General features: G+C 42.9%; 1 protein-coding gene across 1 annotated transcript in view; it reads right to left on the bottom strand.

The window, feature by feature from the left end:
* Positions 1 to 23,001, bottom strand: part of EMB2777 (Sas10/U3 ribonucleoprotein (Utp) family protein) — a 96,278-nt gene that overhangs the window by 4,916 nt on the left and 68,361 nt on the right. The window contains exons 4-15 of the mRNA XM_086803782.1: positions 8,701 to 8,744; positions 8,560 to 8,589; positions 8,421 to 8,475; positions 8,057 to 8,214; positions 6,956 to 7,108; positions 6,684 to 6,850; positions 6,446 to 6,533; positions 6,162 to 6,341; positions 5,887 to 6,030; positions 5,643 to 5,780; positions 4,610 to 4,683; positions 4,389 to 4,464 (exon numbers count right to left, since the gene is read on the bottom strand). Coding sequence (XP_086659908.1) covers positions 4,389 to 4,464; positions 4,610 to 4,683; positions 5,643 to 5,780; positions 5,887 to 6,030; positions 6,162 to 6,341; positions 6,446 to 6,533; positions 6,684 to 6,850; positions 6,956 to 7,108; positions 8,057 to 8,214; positions 8,421 to 8,475; positions 8,560 to 8,589; positions 8,701 to 8,744 — 1,307 coding nt within the window. The remainder of the gene's footprint in view (positions 1 to 4,388; positions 4,465 to 4,609; positions 4,684 to 5,642; positions 5,781 to 5,886; positions 6,031 to 6,161; positions 6,342 to 6,445; positions 6,534 to 6,683; positions 6,851 to 6,955; positions 7,109 to 8,056; positions 8,215 to 8,420; positions 8,476 to 8,559; positions 8,590 to 8,700; positions 8,745 to 23,001) is intronic.

Genomic DNA, 23,001 nt, shown 5'->3' with positions numbered 1-23,001 from the left:
AAAGACCACCAAAGATCATATTTGTACAGGACAGATTTTATGCCCAATTTTTGCCTCCAAATGCGGAGCAAACTCTCACACAAAAGTGGAATAGACTTGAGCAAAAAGACAATGAGAGTGTGCAACAATATGTCAACAAATTTTGGAAAGTCTTGCTTGAGGTTACTCCCTTTATGCAACTCTCCGAAGATGAAAAGAAAAGGAAGTTTCTCTCCGGGTTGCAACTAGCTTACCGTTCGGGCAACGAATTGCACCCGAAACACACCCTTCAGCAGCTCATAGCATCTGCTCTTGCTACGGAGCCATTGGTGCTTAAAATTAAGCAGGATCAAGGAGGTTCTAAGGGCAAAGAGAGGGCTGTTCCAAACCTGCAGAAAGGTGGACAGCCACCTAAAAAGAACTTTCGGGAAGCCCAAAAGGGAAGTAAAGTTGAAAATACCCCATCCAAGGACATTGGACCAAAGAAGAACAAGTTTGGCTAGACCCCCGAGCAAAGGGAGCAATATGCAAAAGGGGGGAAATGCTTTTCTTGTTGTAGTAAAGAGCACATGTTTAGGCAATGCCCTACCCGCAAGCAAAAGCAAGAGGACAAGCCACCCAAGGCAAATGTGCATGCCATTCCCAATGTACAAGGTAACACTCAGCATGATGGCAAAGAGAGGGTGGTATGCAAAGCTTGGGGACAAATTAGAGATCAGCTTGCCTTATTCATGTTTGATGATTGTGCAACAGATAACTTCATCTCTATAGAGATGGCAGCCGCCTTGGGCATAGAGATTGTGGACATGGGACACCGACCATGTGAACATTGGTCTAAGAATAAAGCATTTTCCCTCCATTATTAGCCAACACACTAAAATTGAGAGGGTGCTTTCACTCAGCCGGCATCCACGCCCACTCGCCTTCATCGGCTCAACGTCAAGGAACTACCAGTTTGCCAAGTTCTTCCTCCATGCCTCATGAGGAACGAGCTCAATTATTGAAGCTTTTGAAGCCTCCCAAGTTCAGCGAGAAGATGGACAGAGAAGTCATCACCAATTGGACCTGCGAGATGGCTGCCATGTTGGCAAAAGTAGGTGATTCAGATATTTTTAAGCTCCATTTGCTGCAACGGCTTTGACAAGTAGACTTTGATAGGTGCCACTCTCTTGTGGTGGGAAGACCACCTTAGGCACCACTCGGTGACTTGTTGGGATGACTACCACAAGGCAGTCTTGAAGGAGTTTATTCCCGTAGATTACCAACGTGAATTGAAGAAACAGTGGGAGCGTTTTATGCAAAAACGTGGCGAATTGACTTTGATGGAGGAGCCTCAGAGGACATCATCAGAGACTGTGTTGAAGTTGCCTACGAGAGTGGAGACCAATGGCGTAGTCCTAGCCACTGCCATGAGAGGCAAGCGGAAGAAATCGAACCAATTTCGGGTTGTGAAGACCTTGGAGGACACCCCGAAGAACACGGGCAAGAAGCAGAATGGTAAGGGCAAGGAGAAGTCCAAGGAGAAGGCCAGTTCGTCTGCCACAACAATATCTACGACACCGGCGCCATCTGCTTCCCCTCCCACTCCCGTCAGTACCACAACTGCTCTTCACTTGACCCGGTCTTGAAGGAGTTCAGTGGTTGGGGAGTCCTTATCGTCTCACATAGCCCTATTGTATATCCGCCCTTCATATGAAATGAGTGGTATGCAAGGATGGTCATACATGTATGATATATGTCCGGGCTATTCAGCCCAGACAACTTGGAGGATTTGGCAGCAGATAGAAAACGCATTTTCGACAAGCATGGACACTTATTTAATGCCGATTTGCCCAAGGAGTTACCTCCATCATGGCCCAAGGACCACCACATTCATCTCATTCTTGGTGCAAAGCCCCATCTCGTGCCCCATACTAGACGAGTCATGCCGAGATCACAGAGCTCAAGCAGCAAATGAAGAAAATGTTGGCCAAAAGCATGGTCAGTCTGAGCTCGCCATTTGGAGCTCTAGTTCTCTTGGTCAAGAAGAAGAACAAAGGTATGCATCTATGCGTGGACTACCAGGTGCTCAACAAGCTCACTATCAAAAACAAGATGCCCCACATTGATAGCTTGTTGGATCAACTCATAGGGACAAAGTGGTTTAGCAAACTGGATCTGAAATCCGGATACCATCACGTTCACAAATAACCGGATGATATTCAAAAGAGGGCTTTCTGGACTTCATTCGGTTTGTTCAAGTTTTTTATGATGTCATTCGGGTTAACAAATGCCCCGGCTACCTTTAACACAATGATGTCCCCGATCTTCTAGCCTTGCCTTGGTATATAATTATATTCATCATTGTCTTCTTTGATGATATCTTGATCTTTAGCAAGACTAAAGATAAGTATAGAAAGCATGTGGAGACGGCCTTGCGGTTGATTGATGCCCATAATTTGCGGTTACACCCTCACAAGACGGAGTTTTTCACCGTCAAAATTTCTTTTTTGAGACAAGTCATCTCCAAGGGATCCAGAGAAGATTGAGGCCATTATTTTGTGGCCCATACTAGCTTTTATCAGCATTATGTCCCGGAGACCAATCCTATGACAGATGCCACAAAGGAGGCCCGAGGATTGGGTATTTTGTTGGACTCCGATTGAGCAATTATTCTGAGAAGCTCAAAGTTATTATGTCATCTGCTTCCGTTCTCCGGTTATTACCGAATTTAGATGAGCCCTTCCATTTTCTACAATGCTAGTGGAGAAGGTCTTGGAGCAATGTTGCAGCAACATGGACACCACATGCTGCGTTGTGGTATTCCACATATGACCAAGAGCTGCTTGTAGTGGTACATGCACGCCCTTTCGCAACTATTTGATTGGTTCGGAGTTCCGTATCCATACAGATCACCAGTCTCTCAGATACTTGTTGGCATGGGCACAACAAGACTTGTCTCCCTGCCAGTTAGGGTGGTGGCATTTTCTCTATCAGATTACCTTACAGATTGATTATTTGCCTGGTAAGGAGAATGTGGTAGCCGACTAGTTGAGTTGAAGGCCAGATCTAGTGCACACCGTGGAGAGTTGACATAGTGATTATTTCATCCAATGAAGGTGATGTATGCTGAGGAACTAGATTTCAAGGAACCTTGGATCAAATATATGCACAGCATTGCTTCAGAATACACTATTCAGGATGAGTGATTAATTACAAGGATAGACTTTGTGTTGTCAAGGGTGGTGATTTTCACCAAATGCTTCTACATAAGACACATGATTTATCATGTCTTTTCTTTTGGCCTTGCATGAAGCACGATGTTCATCACTATGTACGGTTCTACCAGGTTGGTCAGTAGTCAAAGCCAGACACCAAGAAAGTTGCCGCTAAGCTTTTTCTAGAGTTGCCATGGGAAGACATTTCAATGTACTTTGTGGTTGGATTGCCAAAGAGCCGGAGGTTTCAAACGATTGTATTCTTATAGTTGTTGATCGGTTGAGTAAGCAAATCCACCTTATTCCTTGCAAGTAAGATGCAAATGCTCAAGACATGGCCAGGCTTTTCATCTAGGAGGTGCGTCGCTTACATGGACTTTCGAAGAGGATCGTCTCAGATAGGGATCCAAAATTCACTCGAGGTTTTTAGAGGGCCTTGTTCCATAGGTTGGGGAAGAAGTTACACAATAAAGTACCGCCTTTCATTCTCAGACAAATGCTAGACCGAGAGCATGAACAAGACTATAATCACCATGCTGCGGTGGTATTATCAGGAGCATCAAACTCCTTGGGAGGAGTTCTTGCCATTGGTGGAGCATGCCATCAATGATACAATACAAGCCTCGACCAAGAAGACCCCCTTTGAGGTCGTATATGGTCATTCGTTATCAACCCGATGACCCAAGCTCTCGAAACTTCCATAGGGAACTATGGTGCACACCAAGTGATTCGGGATTTGGACCAACTATTGCAACAAGTTCGGGAAGAAATACGGAAGGCGCAGGTGCCAATTACCTTGCGTCTTGGAGGACGATCTACAAGGTCCTAATTGTGGTTTTTCAGGATGGAGTCGTATATTGCACTGTAATCTTGTTTTTGTGGCATGATCACTGTGGTTAATTAGGCAGATTAGTGCTCGAAGCTACACACTGCCCATGATAGTAGGGCCCTCTAAACCAATGAAAAAGCTTGGAGTTCTTAATACCTGTGAATCCTTAAGGATTCTAAGATACACCATCTCACCAACCCTCACTACTCCAGGTGAATGGTTCTGATAGGCATAGAAATTAGATCTATGCTGAAGTCTCTATTTGGCAAGTTGCAAAAATTCCTGTTGGTTCTTGCAAAAAGAATGATTGCACCTTAACCATTGTGAATTTTCTAAAGCAAAAATCACTTTTTCAAGTATGATAAAATCGTGCAGATACTTACATGCTTTCTTTTTTGGAGTTTAGTACTGATAATCCTATGTAAGGATTTGTTGCTGGGAAGAGCTTTGTCCTCATCACTGAAATGTAACAGCTTGACGTAAATTTGTATTCTAACCATAACATATCAATTTACACATTCATGGTCAATTATCATTAAAATCTTACCTTTCAATCAATGCTATCAATTCACACATTCATGGTCAATTATCATTAAAATCTTACCTTTCAATCAATGCTTGAGGTTTTCCTTGCTGGAAAGGGTTTGTTGAAGCATGTGCCTCTGTAAGAATTATGCCCTGCACAAACAATATGAGCACCATTTCCTTATATATTATGAGCAGATAAGAAAAACAAATGTTACTCCACCAGCTTTTGTGTGTGCAGAAGCCACCTTAGAGCTACCTTTCAGCTAGTAGCGAGTCAAACTGGCCATACCTCTCAACCAACTTCACCTGACCATCACACCAACTCTTCAACAGCAATGCCCCCCTTGCTCTACTTTGCACCTTCACTAGCACATAGTTATCATTCTGATAAACTAATAGTGGATTATACAATCCAAAAAGGGTAGTTTTGAACAAAAGCAAGAGTCTTCCTGAAAGAGAGTAGCGAGTTCCTCTTGCTTCTATTCATTTCTCTTGCCTCTGGCCCAGATTAACTAGCCTTAGGAATACCACACTTGGCGTAACCTTTAACTTTAACACTTTACATGATACATCACTTGTTGGTGATAGCCCACCTCTCAGGCATTCTCCTAGCCCTCTAAGCTTCCTCCCTCTTGCACTTGCACCTGAAGGTTTCTTGATATAAAGCTATCTTCCATCCAAATTATCGAACGCATATCCACTTAGAGAGAAAAGAAAGAAAGAAAGACTTTATAAACGTCTCAGCAAAGACAATGCAGACTGCATCAGAGCATGTGCACCGTCTGGGCAGGGGTGCACAAGTATAAAGGGAGCCAGACAACAAGACAACATTTTGCATTCTGAGATTTGTGTTTCTAAAGGGGGGACTGCTGCCAAAGTGCCCAGCTTGTTTGAGAAGCAACACAAATAAGGAAAAACATTTCTAACGCTAGGGGAAATGCCTCAGATGTTGCTCCCACACAACAATGTTTCCCCACATAAATATTAAATGCATTGAGATGAAACAATGATGTGGCTCCATGCCTATCTAAGAAAATCAGAACGCTCTCTCACATGCAGATTAAGTACTATAACATTGCAAAAGAACCACAGCAACGTGGGCTGCATACCTCCTCAGATTTTTTAGCAGGATTGCTTCTGATCCCTTTTCTGTTAGGCAGTGCTCTTTTAAGGTCCTGTGTATATTCGTCTCCTTTCAGTAAAGATGACTGACTCACAACTGGCTGCACAAGTGGCCTTCGGTTTTCCTGTAATTGTTGTTTCACAATACAAACAAAAAGGATTGATTTGTTGTTTCAAGTGCAGTGTCATCGATCCACTCCAAAATCAACACATTTTCTTTTGCCTGCTTACTTCAGCCATCTGCAAACCACATCGATCTAGACTTGGTTTATCATTCAACTTGTCACCATTCCTGACGCTTTCTATGCTTTCGAATGTTGGAAAACTCATCAGTTTGTCAATCTGATTCTGCAGCTTCTTGTCTACTGGTTGAAGCTAAAGAAAGACAGTGTTTCATTCACATGTCAAGTCTACAATAATGTTTTTGAAGCTAAAGAAAGGCAGTGTTTCATTCACATGTGAAGTCTACAATACGGTTTTGATAGCTAAGAAGCTCTTATACTCACCTTCTCTAAGAGAATCCGGATCTCCACAAGGCGTGCAATTACAGGATGGTCACGAACGGACCGCCCCTCTGCCTTCATAAGAAGATAGAATACTATAGACTGGCAATAGCACAGAAGAAGCATGCGCTTTGTCTCAAGAAACCGGAGACCTTCATTGCTTGCAGTATTGCCTCCTTTTACCTGCTTTTCACCCAGTAAAGACTTAGCCTTTGATTGGTTGGCCAATACAAAAGAAAACAATAGGGGGAGTATGTTTTCAGTGGACATGGCCTGCTAAAGCATACCTTCACTAAGAGTGGCTCAACCTTGTTATGAAGTTCATCCAATCCTTCCCTCAACTCTGCAAGTAGCCCGACTAATTCAGGTGCATCACTGTTTAACCACGTCCACTAGTCTTTAAGACGTGAATGAAAGAAAACTTTTGTTATACACTTGTTCCATTGACCATAATAAGCAAGGGCTACTTTGAGAACAGATTTTGATAAGTTATCAAAAAAAGCGCTACCTCCAAACAAAGCATACCTCATAACCACGTTCATTTGCTCTTCTTTTGACAATGCACTCACATCCTTCTTTACTTCTTCCACAAACATATTTGCATCTTCACTTGAAGTACCAATACGCCCTCTTTGTGAAAGAGTACTCTTGCTTCTTTGAGTACCGTTCGCTTCCTGCCTCTTGACAACTTCCTGAAAATAAAAATCAGCAGCTACTTTCATCATCATATAATAGCATGCAAGAACCTCAATATCAGATAAGATTCAGGCAATATCTTTAAATGACAGCATCTGTACCTGTAGTGTCCTTTCATTCTCCTTTAAGGACCCTCCTACATCTTCTTCAATAAAATCAAAATCCTCAGAGCGAAGTGACTCTGCTTTTAAACGCTGCAGCCTAAGAGCCTCGGCTTCCTCTTCTGCAGGTGCCTCTTCATCACTAGATTGCAGCTGCCAATAAGCAAAAAAAGAAGCAACAATAGGTATCATACAAAATTTCTTTGTGGCTAGAAAATGCACTCTGCTTGGCAGTCTGTTGCATTCGAACCAGAAAGCACATCATGCCATTTTTTGAAAAGTCTAAACTAGAAACCAATCTCTCTGAGGACTCATGAAATGAAAAAGTTAAACAAAAATACCCTGCTTGCAGATATGAAACGTGTTTCCATATCAAGGGGGGGGCCTCTAAATGCTAACTTTTTTTTTTTAAAGAATGGGGTGTGGAAAAGAGAGAGGAAGGGGGAAGGGGGGGCGTGTTGGAAGAGTCCCAAACCTTAAGTGGGAACATGACTTTCTCTAGCCGTGTTGAGTGTAAAAACCTTTTGGAAGGAAAGGGAAGGGAAGGAAGGATGCTGTGAACTTCTCTATGTGATGGGAGGTCTAGTGTAAAGAGAAGACCAGCTGGCGTTTGATGTTAAGGTTATACTTATGCCTAATGGGGGGGTGCTGGATAGAGACACTTGAGCTTGAATGTGTCTTAAAGCAGGTAAGTCTTCAAATCATTGGTACCATTGATGCCCTCTATGGATTTGAATAGTAGATAGCGCTAATTCCATCACTCCAAGGAAAGCTCCAATTAAATCTAGGCCTCCAGGCTCTAGAGTTAGAGAGTGAGGCAGTGTCTCTGCTCCACCTCTGCCTTGTTATTTTTTTCTTCTAGCTAGTCAGGCTATGACACCACTAACTAGCCATTACCCGTCTTGCCCAAACAATAATCCACACAACTATGTACATGATAATACTTAAAGGAACTGCTGTATTTATCACTGTGGGTTCAGTCAAACCAAGATTCTAAAATATGCTGCAAGCTTTTTGTCTACTGTTTAGCATGAGAAATTGTCAAATAAATGTATAACTACTAGTTAAATTCCTTATGCTTTTTTCCAAAATAAGAATCACCTCATAATCAACATTATCTGCACTGTAATACATTTTTTTCCGCTTGCCCCATGGTGCCTTTTTTTCTTTCCGTTCCTCCCTTTCCTCCTCGTCTTCCTCCTCCTCTTCATCTTCCATCAAGCTTGTTTTCTGTCTCAAGATCTTCGCTTGCTTCTCCACTGAAAAGATCCAAGTAAATTCAGAAATATACAAGGTTGCATCAAATGCTGAAATCCTCCCTAAAATTAAGATGAAGTGTGAGAAGACGTGTGTAATGGTACTATGCCACAAAACTTGCCACAAAACTGGAGAGTAGTAAGGTAAACAGGGAGAAGATTGTAAAAAATGTTGCATCAAATTTTTCCACATATAAAAATGACTTTACTCTTTGCAGCAAGGCCAGAAAGCTGCTCCTCGTCTAGATCATCATCATCACTTCCCTGTGGAGGAATCAATAACAAAATGGTAAACCAACAACCATAGCTCTCATCAGCATCAAATCACCAATATTACAGAAGGCTTACCACATCATCGTCCTCTTCACTGCTTTCTGCCTAAAAATAGTAGACAACAAGTACAAGGCAGGCAATTAGAACCTCCATAATGAAACAAATTAATAATCCGTATGAGTTCATAGATGTGTTTTACAGCACAAGAATTACTACCTTCAGATTAAAGACAGGCTCCTCCATATCTTCTTCTGACAGCTCTACAATCAAAAATCAACAACCAAGAAACAGATCAAAAAAGTGTCAAATCAAGAATAAACACTCTACCAAAAATCAAACTTTTCACAACTTAAGTGTGTATCTCTCTCAGTTCTGCAGTCTCAACAGCTTAAACTTTAAAAGCGCCATGTCCACATAATTCTAACAAAACCTTAATGTGCCAAAAACAAAGATCCAAAGTTGAAAGTTAAGGGCTTCTTGAAGGAAAGAAGACACCCAAAGAACACAAGAAGGAAACAAGAAAAGGGAATCACTTCAGCACACTGTACGTTCTTTGGGGAGAAATACTTTATGGAAGACTCCCTGAGTAGATGTGAAAGAGACAACGAACACATTCAAGTTAACATCCCAGCATGCAGGACTGCATTACAACCTGGTGATAGATCACTCTGTAGGACATGCAAACCTGTTGCTTTGTGTCACACCTCTGCCAGAAGGCCCCACCTTGAAACAAATGCTCTCCGCCAAATTTAGGGATTGCATAATTTTGATTTAAAATTCAAATGCTTGAGTTCTAGTCAATGTGTTTCCATCACAGTGCATCATTTCCTGAGGAAACTGCTCCAAAGATGGCAAGCTATGGGTAGTGATGACAAATTATTCTCAAGAGCATTGAATTGAGTACTCTCGTGGTATACTGTGTGACCTTTCAAGGATAGGGTCTAAGCTTTCAAAACAGGACAATTTTGATATCATAAACAACCTCCTCCGAACTACCTGGTTTTATGACCAAGAGAATTGTCATATTGCAAAGTGCAACATCTAAATATTGATAATTATCTCAACTGCTTTGTTTTATGGCCAATAACATTGTCATATTGCCATGTCCAGACTTTCAGCCTGTGAAGTGCCTCTTAAACTCACCTTATAGCCCCATGTATTTATTGGTCAAACTTTAAGCTTGTGTCGGTGCCAGTTTCCACCAATGTTCATCCTCCTCTTTTCCCAACAAGAAGAGGCTTCTGTCAAGTGTGAGATGGTAGATCAATGTCTTTGAGAACAGGAGAAGAACCCCATAAACACGCTAATAAAGGGAAAGCCAATGTGTAAACATTACTGTCACTCCCAGACAAAGTAGCCTGTGACGAGTCACAAGAGCAAAATCACGTTACCATAAGCTCTACGCTCCTCACCAGACTGTAAACATCTCTAAATCCTGTGTCAAATACCACTAAAAGTGAGTTGATCTGCTCAGAAACGAGCAATTCCATGGCATCATTTAGGCATCTCGCCTTTTAAATATGGCATGTGTCCTACCAACGTCAAGGTGATGAGGAACTCAAACCCTGCATCTAGTCTAGAAAATGTGAAGTCTTTTCTGTTTGCATAAAATATGTCAGACTCTGAACAAGAAATCCATGCCACTACTCCTCAACTAATATAGGATGTACATCTCTCTACTCTTGCCATGAGCAAAGCTTTCCTCTACCATACTCAAATGGCCTTCATACAACTCCATAAACAATGCTGAGTGTCTTTCATGTGAAGACTGCAGCAAGCACAAAACAGTAAGACACCTCACAACTCTCTAGGGATTGACAAAACACTACCATGTACAAGTAATCAAACAAGGAAGGGATTGACAAAACACTACCATATACAAGTAATCAAAAGAAGAACGTGATCTTCTATCTGCTGATAACAATACTCTGCCAAAGTACCTAAATATGTAAAATGGGTAGCCTATGCAGCCTAGGGTTCTACCACCAAAGGTGTTCTCTCCATCTTCTGCAAAAGAAAAAAAAAACTTCGTATTTTCCTTGTTAACTGCAAAAAGGGGGTTGTGCTATCAATTTTTCCCTTCCAATTCGTTCTCTTAGATCCCACCTTCTGTCAGTGGCTTCCCCTCATACAGCCATAGCCCTCAAAGGCTACTATTTAAAATATTCACATGCCATGATCTGTCATGTTGTCCAACAACTTTGATGGCAGGTTACTCAGCCTGAACAATGAAAACTCCGTTTGTTGCAAGTTGTCTTCCCCACAAGCCTAAGGACACCCGGAACTAATGCTTGCATGGCCATGTGCGTGAAATTGTATGTTGACGAGATTTGCTCCATGCGAACAGGTGGTATTACTTTTAAACCTTAGTAACCTTGCAGGTTCGTGCCTCTTTACAGATGTGCCCAGACACTTCATTAAAACGACGCCCCTTTTTAAGTGTGGTGTAGACAGCTTCTATAACCAAATTGCTACGGTGGGCTACCCAAGCCATTTGGCAGACCACCCTTCTCCACATGGAGGGACTTGCCTATCAAAGCTCCATCCTCCTCTTTCCTTACATCAGGGGGAGGGGTAGAGGACAATACACACACTCTCTTGGGAGCCACCCTTGGACTCTCATTCTCAGGTCACCACCCTGCCTAGCCAAGACACCACCCAGCTCCAACCTGGCTGCCGCGCCCCTACTCCTCCCATTCCACCCAGTGCCGCCCTACAGAGCCCACTGTCACCCCTGCTCTGCCTGGCTGCACTGCCTAGCAGAGTGAGACCCTGCAACCGCCCCTGCTGCCCTGCTGCCCTGCTCCACCTGGTTGCACTTTCACAACAGAGTCTTCTGCCGCCCCTGCTGAACTGCTCCACCTGATTGCACTGCCCAGCAGAACCAGCTGTTGTTTGTGCCACCTTGCTTAGTCTAGCTGCACAGCCAGCCACATGCTGCCACACCTGTACTGTCAGCAGCACCGCCTACACCACCAACTTTCCACCTCTTGCAATTCCTGTAAAGCCAGCTTGGTAATCCCCGTACCTGCATGGTGTTGGCAACCACTATTGCATACCACTCATTGCTAGGTCCTCTCTTCACACCTTTAGGAGTTGCCAATTTTCCTCACAGTGTAAAAGATGCTTGGTGTTGCCACCTGCGGCCTTGGAAGACTTGTTGCTACTCGAGCATCCACGAGGGGGGGGGAGAGAGAGAGAGAGAGAGAGAGAGAGAGAGAGAGAAGAAGAAGAAGAAGAAGAAGAAGATATTAACGTCTTGCAAAAGACCCAACGGGTCTATGAGACAAAAGGTGTACAATTTGTCCATAGAATCTCATGATGGAAAAGAGAGACAACATAACTTAAAAAACTAACACTAATCCCCAAGTAAATGTAGATATGTATGGATCATCATTGTCATCCTCATCACAGAGGATCACCATCCTCACCATTGTGGATACAAAGTGGGTGTTGTCACCATTTGGTCCTTTCACCAGGCTTGACCAGTGTTTCACACAATGAGCAGAACCAAGGTGTGAACGGGGATTTTTCCACAAAAGAAAGCTGGAGCATTTACCCGCAAAGTTTGGCCTGAAAGATGGCCACAGAGCATAAGCAGCATCGGATTTTATTCATCAAAGTGACTTATATGGTTTATATGTCGGTGTGTTCACACATCATTAAAGACGGGCTGCTCATATTATTATTTTGAGCATGGACAGGTGGACAAAAGGAGGCGCCTACTTGAAACTCGGGCTACAAGTTTGGGAAAAGCACAAAGTGGATATTTTTGGGCAAAGTTCAGCTATTCTTGTAAAAAAGGAAAAAGCACTGCAAATATAGCTGGCCGAGTTCTTCAAAAAAAAGGGGGCTGGGGTATCTCTCTTGGAGGGAATGCGCTTCCATCCTCAGCCAAAAGAAAACTCTCTCTCTCTCTCTCTCTCTCTCTCTCTCTCTCTCTCTGTGCCATCAGAAAACCGGCCATACAGCCATATAGTTTCCCTCTCTCTCTCTCTCTCTCTACGCTGGCCGAACAGTGGTACAATAGTTGATTTGTGTGCAGCAGCCATACAGCCGTACAACACAAGTTCACACGTGTGAAACTAAGAGCTGGATTGAGGCCTGTTTATGGACTGTTTTTGGAGACTATTTGTCAGCTTTCGGAGATGATTTGTCTTAGTGAAGTGCTTTGTGGAAAAATCCGGTGTTATTCACACCCGCACCTTAGTTTATTGTAAAAGCTTCTCTCAATAAATAAGTTCCGCGCGGGGGGGGGGGGGGGGGGGGGGCGTGGCGCCATTTCAACTCAGTGCAGTGTTTATTCATAGTTCTTGTGCTTTCCTGCTGTGTGATCTCTGCCTGAATACTCGAAGAGTTCTATCTTTTTGTTTCGGGTCTCTGCTATTTGTGACAGTGGTATCAGAGCATAGGCTTTTCCAGGCTGTTTGGGAGAGAGCAAAGGTTTTGGGAGAGACTCGGAAGATTTCTATCTTTGCTTCGATGTTATGGACAGGACAGCACTATTGCAATACGATATCAAAACATTGTTCGAGTACATGGCTACAGAGTTCCAGAGGACTCTAGATGCCCAGAAGGAGTTCTACTCAGAGAAATTGGACAAGCTTCTTAGACAGTTGGCCACACGAGAGTCCTTGCTAAGCAAATATTGCCACTACCCATACGTAAAGACACTAGTCTGGAAAGGTAGCTCAGGATCGGTCGATTATGGACATTTTCAGAGATCTAGCCCAAATGTATGCCAAAGATCTTGTAGACTTGGCTTTCAGATATCTCTGGGAGGACGGCGACATTTAGCTACACCCAAACAGAGATCTTCTCACCCTAAAACCTCCTGAGCAATACCAAAAACGCACACCGGAGGATTTGGATGAGCAGTCATGCCATGAGAAGAAGAGACCTCGTTTGCCTGATGTGATGTCTCTTGCAACGGAAGACTAAAGATCCTCACCCAACACCTCCAGAGTCTGGGGAAGGAGTAGCACGTTGAACGAAGCCCCGAGCTACTGTGAAACTGCATGCGTGGCAACCTACATGTATTGATTGCAGAGCTAAAGGTCACATGACAATATTCTATCCCCAACCAAAGATCACGCATTATGACAAAGCTGAAGCTTCATCTGAATTTTAGATTAGCAAATCTCAGCTTCACACTTCAGCTGTGCATTTTTGTTCAAGGATGCTAATTTCTGCATACACTTCAGCTGTGTTTTTGTCAGTATCCTTTTTATCAGCTAAATATTTTTGGCCTTTAACATGCAAGAAATTATTATATGTTCAGTTTTTGGTTGAATATATATATATATATATATATATATATATATATATATATATATATATATATATATATATATATATATATATATATATATATATATATATATATGGTGTTTCCTCTTCTTAAGATATGAGGGTGAACTCGTAATTGGAGAGAGCTTGGCTGTTTTTTTTCTTCTTAACTCATCATATTTTGCGCATCCATGATGCTGGATGGATTTCACTTGAACCAGAGTTCGATCTTGAGCTCGAGACTTTGTATGATGCCATCTTGTGATTGCTTTGTATATACTTTCACTCTTGCATCTGTGTGCAAGAAGAAGCCTCTGTCTATCGCTATGTCTTGCATGATAGACATTTTGAGCAGTTCAAATATCTCTCTCTTTTGGCCGCAAAGCCACTAAACTACTTTATGATTTTGGTATTCTATACAGAGTCATTTATCTATCAACAATGAGGATTTACTGGATTTTGATGACGCTTTTGTCACTATGACTATGCATACATCTGACAATTCTATTGGCATCAATCAAGTTTCTTGTTCCCTATTTCTCAGGATGTAGTATGTTTTTGGCTCCCTTCTATTTGGGATGAAATGGATTTTAGGATATCTTATGGATCGAGGATTTTTTTTTATGAAATTCCTATTGGCAGCCGAAATGCCTGAAAAACTATCTGTCTCGCATACATATTTATGGAGAACCGGCATCTCTATGCATGTGATTTATTGTTATCTTATGTTATACTGCACTCATGGAAGAGTCAGTGACTCTAGTGAGTGAGTATCTGAACTCATGGAAGAGTTGGTGACTCTGTCCAGTGAGGGGAGTTGGTGACTCCATCTAGTGAGAGGAGTTGGTGACTCTGATCTCTCACTATCTGAACTCATGGGATCATGGGAGAGTTGGTGATTCTGTCCGGTGAGTATTTCATGAACTCCTGGAAGGGTTCGCAACCCTAGTGAGTGACTTCGGATTGGTAACCCTGTGAACTCATGCAAGAGTTGATCACTCTAGTGAATTAATATGTGGACTCATGAAAGGGTTGGTACCCTAGTGAGTAAAGTCTCTAGGAAAGGGGAAACCCTGGCGAGCATGTATAGTTTCATGGAAGGGTCGTTACCCTGGTAAACCATATGGACATGTGAATCATGTTTGGCTTGGGCATGTGTATGGATCATAGGAGTGGTGCTCTTATGCAGTCCAATGGCATGGAAAGATATTTTTGTGGCTATGTATTCTGCTTCTTTTAATTTTGCACGTACTTAAAGCTACTTGTGGATTTATGGATATTTGGAACGTAGTTGGCTCTTATGCTTGTGTCTGCTTATTATAAGAGTTGTTGACTCGAGATATGGATAAAGTTTCTTTCTTCATACGGTTGGCTCTTGTGCTCCTATCTGACTTTGGATCGTGGATCTGGAGTTATGGCTTTAATGCCGGAATTATGAAATATTATCGATCGGCAATGCATTTGCTATACGTGAAGGATATTTCAATGGTATCATGCTTATCAAGTTGCAGACAACTATCTTCTAAGATGAAGGGGATGTCACCATTTGGTCCCTTCTCCAATCTTGACCTGTGTTTCACACACTCAGCGGAACCAAGGTGTGAACGAGGATTTTTCCACAGTAGAAAGCTGGAGCATTTACCGGCAAAGTTTGGCCTGAAAGATGGCCACAGAGCATAAGCAGCATGGGATTTTATTCATCAAAGTGACTTACAAGGTTTATAAATCGGTGTGTTCACACATCATTGAAGACGGGCTGCTCATATTATTATTTTGGGCATGGACAAGTGGACAAAAAGAGGCACCCATAGTTGCCAGGCATTTCTAAAACGAGAGGTATGAACCGGGTTTTCATACGTTTCGTACGAGTTTCATAAAATGTAAGAAACGGGTTTTGTTCGGACTAAAAAATAACTGTGGAAATGTATACATATACAGAATATGACTCATACATGATACATAGCAAACACAGATTGATCATGATTCATCATTGTATACAAAAGCATAAATGAACATTCAACAGACAACAATGATTATAGCAGAAGCATAGACGAATAATGACTCAAACGAGATTACATATGAATCATGTAAATGAAATCCCTACACTCTGGAGTCATCAATGATAAACCATGTCACATGATTCATGAAGAGACTAGAGTGAAGAAAAATGTTAATGAAATCCTAAATCCTGATTCCTACAACAGAAGACTCAAGAGTCGAGACTCATCATCGTCCTGACCCTCAGACAAATCCATATCCTCATCTACAAGCTCAATATCATCAACCTCATCCTCACTACTAGTGCCACTCCCAAAAGACTCCTGAAATGCATCCTCATCAGGTGGAGGTGCATGCGAAGTACAGGCACCAGCTAAAGCTCTTGCCTGATATCATGTGCCACGAGATGGAGCAGTGATTTCCTCGTAGAGCATGGTGTATATATCCCTCTCCTCCTGTTGAATATCGGGTATCTCATTGCACTTTGTGATGTCTATCTTATTTGGGTTGACTTGGCGGGGCTCTATGGGATAGTCCTTTTGCTCAAGTAATCGTAGATTGCAATGGCAAAAGACTAACCTCTCCAAGTGTGTTGTGGACAGTCTGTTTCTCTTCTTGGTATGGAGTAAGGCCCATGTACCTAGTTTCTCTCACAAAGCCCAGAGCTACAGTTCTGAGAGAGAACTCACATTACTATGCGGCTCTGAAAAGAAAACAAGATAGACATCCTCAATGCTCATATTATAGCAACATGCTTTAAATTTCTAATAACAAACTATTAGGGCTAAATCCCGAGTCCCGAGTCTTACCAAGTGAGGTGCCTCAATGCCATATTTCTCGCACCAAGAAACTAGCTGCAACTGAGTCTCCTCTCCCTCTCTAGTGCGCAACCCAAAAACACAACTTCGATTGCGGAATAGAAGACGTTCATCCTCCAGCTTCAAGAGCAGATCATCGTCATTTCCCACAAGCCTGCTCATGTAGGCTGTCCATCCATCTTCTAATTCTCTGTTCACATACTGCTCCTCACTTCTCCATAGAGGATGAAGGATATGGGCAACGGCATGGACGGGCCTATGAAACCAATTCCTGTTGAAATATACAAGTGAAAAGGGTGTGTGTGGGAACAAGCTCTTGGATAGAGGCTGTAAAAGAGGAGATGTAATTGTGAAAGAACCTGTGAAAAGGTTAGAAGAATCTACTGGGAGAGAATAATGGGTAGCATGAGGGAATTTAGGAGTGTGGAGATATTCTGGGAGATATTCAGGGAAAAGAGAAGAGGTGGAGAGAATCAGGCAAAAGGTGGAGATATTCAGGGAGTAAATCATGGAGAAATCAAGGGGATTTGATGCTTGATGTAAACTCTATAAATTGAGGCATAGCCCTAATGAGAATTTGCTGGTTTTTGAGTATCCATGCCTACATTAATCTATGTGCTAATTATTCACTAATTACGTCTTAATCACTTGCTAATCACTTTGTTAATTATGTTGATTCTAGTGTTTGATCCACCATAGCTCATCATTTAGCTCAAATTTCAACATGGTATCAGAGCCATGCCTAGAATCAACCAGATTTATGAGCCCATTAGTGAATTAATTAGGATTAGTAAAATAATTAGCAAAAAATCAATTTTTTAGTAAGCTTTCACTCTTCCCCTTCACCCCCAGCCAGTGGAGGGTCTCTAGCACTTAGCACACATCAAATTAGGTCACAATCTTCTAGCTCAAGCTAGCCAACATCCTTGGCTACAGGCTCAGCAAGACGGCGTAGCAAACCGCCAACGGACGAAGCTGATTTTACGTTTTGGCCGGCGCGTTTTTTCTGAAGCAAACTGCAGATTCCTCTTTGCTCCAATCAAATTACTTCAATTCCTCCTAGCCCAAGGGGTAATCAAGCATGCTCTACAAGCTGGTGAAGACAGAAATCAATTTCATCAAGTCTACAGAGAGATCAAAGCTCTTCATCAAATCTGCAGGTGACTTTGGTAAAACAGAGATTAAGCTTTCATTATTTGGTCAAATCTTGTGTTTCTTGGCTTAATCCTCTACTAGACTCATTGCTATTGATGCCTTTGAAAGCATTTGAGCTCATTTGAAGTGGAAGGCACCAGATCTGAGCTCCCCGCATACTCTGTTTTCTGCACACAAACCAGAGCATTAATTTGCTAATCAGTGATTAATCAGTGCTAATCACTGTACTTTGGTGCAATTGAGGGTTCAAATTAACCATTAGGTACCTAATACAGATCCCTAAAGCTTCAGATTGCAAATCGGAGTTGGTTTGATACTCCAACCATCCCGTACAAATTGGTTACTCTCAATTTAATGTAATTTCTGGTGATTTTATGCTGATAAAATTGTTGTAATCATCTATTAAACACCAGATTGAGTTGTAAAAGGGTAGACACTGCCCTTGAATCTTGAATTTGGATCAAGAGGTAAGACCCCCTTCACTTCACCATGAATTCAGCACAGAAAATAGCCAAATTTAATGGAGAACAGTTTTATACATAGCAAACAAAAACCATGTATTTGCTGATGAGGAAAAATCTGTGGGGATTAGTTGAAGGAAGAGATGAATGCCCAGAGAGAGGGGAAAATGAGTGGAAGAGTAGGAATGAAAAAGCATTGGGGCTTATTGCACTCAGTTTAAATGATGAGATCATTCATCATATCACTGGGATACAGTGGGCAAAAGATGCATGGGATGAACTCAATAAATTATTTGTTACACAAGCAAAAAATTCCAAGATAAATCTATTAATGCAATTCTACAAACTGGACATGAAGGAAAGTGAACCTTTAATCACACACTTGAACAAATATAAAAGCATTAAGCAACAGCTGGCAGCTATTGGCAAAAAGGTAGAAGATGATGAAGCATTAGCTGTACTTTTGAAGAGTGTGGACAAAGGAGATTATGAAAACATTGTAGCAACACTAAAGAATGTACCTGAACTGAAGATACATGAGATAGAAGCAGCTCTACTAGAGCAAGAGAGCAGAGGCAAAGAGAAGAAAGAGCTCGACTCAACAGCAGGAGAGGAAAAAGCATTCTTCACCCGAGGAGGATTCTCTCGAGGACGAGGACGAGGAAGAGGCAGAGTAGGAGGGAGGACCTTCACTTGCCACAAATGTGGAAAGCGAGGACACATGGCGAGAGACTGCTACAGCAAACCCAGTGAAGAAGGAACGACATCGGCAAACTTCATGGAGGCTCCAAGAGAAGTGGAGTCGGATCATCTTTTCTGAGAGAGAGAGAGAGAACCCACAACCCAATGTAACCTGCCCCAACAAAGTAAAACCACTTCTGAGCCACCGATGATGTAGGCCAAGTGGTAGATGTATGTGTGAGCACTTTAGTCAAGGTCACGGGCACTTATAGTAGCCTTGGACACATAGAGAGAGAGAGTGTCAAGGACTATGGAGTTTAGGGACTTGAGGCACTGGTCGCGGGCTATCAAGTAAGAGGGAAACTTGATACAGGGTCCAGGTGTGTTAGGATTATTCACTTGAGGGGAGGTGTTGAAATATACAAGTGAAAAGGGTGTGTGTGGGAACAAGCTCTTGGATAGAGGCTGTAAAAGAGGAGATGTAATTGTGAAAGAACCTGTGAAAAGGTTAGAAGAATCTACTGGGAGAGAATAATGGGTAGCATGAGGGAATTTAGGAGTGTGGAGATATTCTGGGAGATATTCAGGGAAAAGAGAAGAGGTGGAGAGAATCACGCAAAAGGTGGAGATATTCAGGGAGTAAATCATGGAGAAATCAAGGGGATTTGATGCTTGATGTAAACTCTATAAATTGAGGCATAGCCCTAATGAGAATTTGCTGGTTTTTGAGTATCCATGCCTACATTAATCTATGTACTAATTATTCACTAATTACGTCTTAATCACTTGCTAATCACTTTGTTAATTATGTTGATTCTAGTGTTTGATCCACCATAGCTCATCATTTAGCTCAAATTTCAACAATTCCAACGTTGGTTCCATATGCCTTTCAAATCCTGGACCCTTTATAAGAAAATCCAAGAGTAACAAAGTTTAGAGAGAATGAAAACATAAAGTTATAAATATTCTTTAGCCATGGACAATTGCTAAGAATGAGTACTTGGCTGCAAACAATGCAGTACATAAGTCAAGAGCTTCTCCTATTCTGTCCATGAATTCATAAAGAAGGCCAATAGTGCTCCCCTCCATGTCTGTCAATCGGAGAACGATGTACATGGGGTTCATCGTCTTCACTAGGCTTGTTGCATCCTCCCACCAAGCATCTCTCATGACCATGCGACAGAAAGCTAGTGCCTTAGGAGCATTCTTATCGTCCCATTGTTGCTACTCACGGCAAACAATTGTACGTAGCAAGCCATGTCGTACTCTGACAAGCCTCTCTAACACTATGAACATATACTCAAACCTTGTCTTCGAAGGCTTTAGAAGCTCAAGGTCACTGTTTGCCCTGTACATGCTCAAAACCTTGGGTCTCTTGCAGACAAAATTGACCATGCTTGATGCTGCAAAGAAAATATGACACACCCAAGGTAGCTTGAGGCTGTCATAAACATTCTTCGGGACTTTTGTACAAGGGCCAATGCCAAAAGCCCTTTGTTCAGGAAAAATGAGCCTTCAATCTCTCAGCAACTCCACGGTGATTCTCGGAACAAAACTTGCAAGTCCATTTCGTTGTGCCACTCCCACCATATCTTGCATTCACAGCATCGAAGGCAAGGTTGCATAAGTACAACATACCTTATTATAAGGTACGTTTTAGTGTACAGTACGGTATTGTACCGTACTCTATGGATCTGTACGTGGCAAGTCTCCCCCCTCCCCCCCCTTCCCTCCCTCGACTGACCTTTGGCCCAAGATCCTCCCGTAGTTATCGATTTTTCAACGCCCATAGTTGAATGTTCGAAAATGAATACATATTTAACGTACCTCAAAATCTCAAGCCGCACCTGAATGCGTACCTTACTATACCGTACCTTATCGTACTTTTCCACCTTGATCGAAGGTCACGTTGTCCCATAGAGGAGAGCTCTTCCTTGAGAGAGATAGAATAGGCTGCAGGCAAGAACAAGAAGAGAGTGTGTGAATAGCAAAGCGTCACCTTTGCTTGGTCCCACGAGTGCAGAGTGAAGTCGACGTTCTCAGGAGTCAAGGAGGCGGCTACTCAACACGGCTATACTTTTAGAATCGCCTCAAAAGACTAGGCAGCCCGTACTCTACGTTTGATGTTTTTAGGTTTTTTTAAAAAATTCATTTGAAACCCCGTTTCTTACGTATGAAACATGTAGATGTTTCATACACGTTTCTTAAACGTAAGAAACACGCTTCATTGCTACTGTGGAGGCACCTACTTGAAACTTGGGCTACAAGTCTGGGAAAAGCACAAGTAGATATTTCTAGGCAAAGTTCAGCTATTTTGGTAAAAAGGGAAAAAGCACTGCAAATATAGTTGGCGGAGTTCTTTAAAAAAAGGGGGGGGCTGGGGTTTCTCTCTTTGGGGAATGCGCTTCCATCCTCAACCAAAAGCAATCTCTCTCTCTCTCTCTCTCTCTCTCTCTCTCTCTCTCTCTCTCTCATCGCACCCCCCCACTAGCTCAGTACTTTCATAGTTTATTTCATGTTCATTTTGTCCTTTTTTTTTCTGGACATCCAGAAGACATTGACAGTTGTACATTGATTTGTCTCATAGGTCGAGTTCGGCCTCTAGTAGACGTTAATACAACTCTCTCTCTCTCTCTCTCTCTCTCTCTCTCTCTCTCTCTCTCTCTCTCTCTCTCTCTCTCACCAGCTAGAGATTGAGACTGGCACATTCAGAGGAGTACCAGCTGAGGCCAGGATTTGTCAGTTGTGCCAGATCGAGCCAGAGACAGAGTTACATTACATATGTCACTGTCCAATATATTATGAGATACGAGGCCGTTTTCACTGCCTATTCAGAGAGGGTTTCGGACCACTTTCCAGAGTCATGAGATACCAGGATCAGAGATGCCTCGGATTATACTTGTTGGAGCTGCGTAGACATAGAGAGGGTCTCTTGAGAGGGAGGGGATCAAAGAGGGAGAGACACCTACAGAGGCAGATTACAGACTTCTTTCGACCAGAGATTGAGCAGTCAGGCCAGCATGCATTGTAGCTAGCCCCAGAGTATAGCCGCACCAGAGGTACGCTGATTGATTGGGCTATAGAGCTGGGGCGGTCCAGGCGCCCCAAGATGAGAGGCCCATCTCAACAACCCGGCGGAGACTACAACGAAGGATCAGGACCATACTAGCACGGCATGGGAGACGTCGAGTTAGAGTACTCACCATGGAGGACATTGAGGATCATCTGCCACCCATCGACCGATGAGAGACATCTTTGGGTGATGTATATGATGCTTACCTTTGTTGCTGGAGTTTTCCTCCCCAATGCTATCCATTAGGAGCTCCTAGTACCTTACTTTTCCTCATAGTTATTGTTTCAGTTTCAGTTAGTTGTTTAGTTGTTTTAGCTTTTCTTACACAGACATTGTATCAGATCCACCAATTGTTGTAACCATTTTGGTCTCATAGGTCATTTTGGCCTTTTGAGGACGTTAATAGATCATATCATATCATCTCTCTCTCTCTCTCTCTCTCTCTCTCTCTCTCTCTCTCTCTCTCTCTCTCTCTCTCTCTTCTCTCTCTCTCTCTCTCTCTCTCGCCGTCGCCTTCTCCCTGGGCTCTCTCTGCTTGCCGTCGCCTTCTCCCTAGGCCGCCCTTGTTCGCTACTGTCGCCGCCTTCTCCCCGCTGTTCTCTGTTCGCTACTGTCGTTGTTCGTTGCTCTCTCTCTCTTCGCCGCCCACTGCGCCTTCTGTCCGCTTCCGCCGCCCCCTCTCTCACTGTTCGCCTCTCTCCTCTGCCCTAGGCCCGTCGCTTCACTCTCCGCCTCTCTCTCTCTCTCTTCGCCGCCCACTGCGGCTTCTATTCGCTGCGCTGGCTGCCCCCTTGCCTTCTGTCCGCTTCCGCCGCCCCATCTCTCACTGTTCGCCTCTCTCCTCTGCCTTGGGCCTGTCGCTTCACTCTCCGCCCTCTCTCTCTCTCTGTTCGCCGCCCACTGCGGCTTCTGTTCGTTGCGCTGGCTGCCATACATATCATATCATATCATATCATATCATCTCTCTCTCTCTCTCTCTCTCTCCTTCTCTCTCTCTCTCTCTTCTCTCTCCTCTCTCTCTCGCCGTCGCCTCTCCTGGGCT

This window comes from Cibotium barometz, chromosome 10 (genome assembly GCF_041138505.1).
Source record: "Cibotium barometz isolate CiBa-2024 chromosome 10, ASM4113850v1, whole genome shotgun sequence".
In the NCBI taxonomy this organism is placed as follows: domain Eukaryota; kingdom Viridiplantae; phylum Streptophyta; class Polypodiopsida; order Cyatheales; family Cibotiaceae; genus Cibotium; species Cibotium barometz.
The sequence above is the reverse complement of the archived record's forward strand: the minus strand, read 5'-3'. Positions and strand labels throughout refer to the sequence as shown.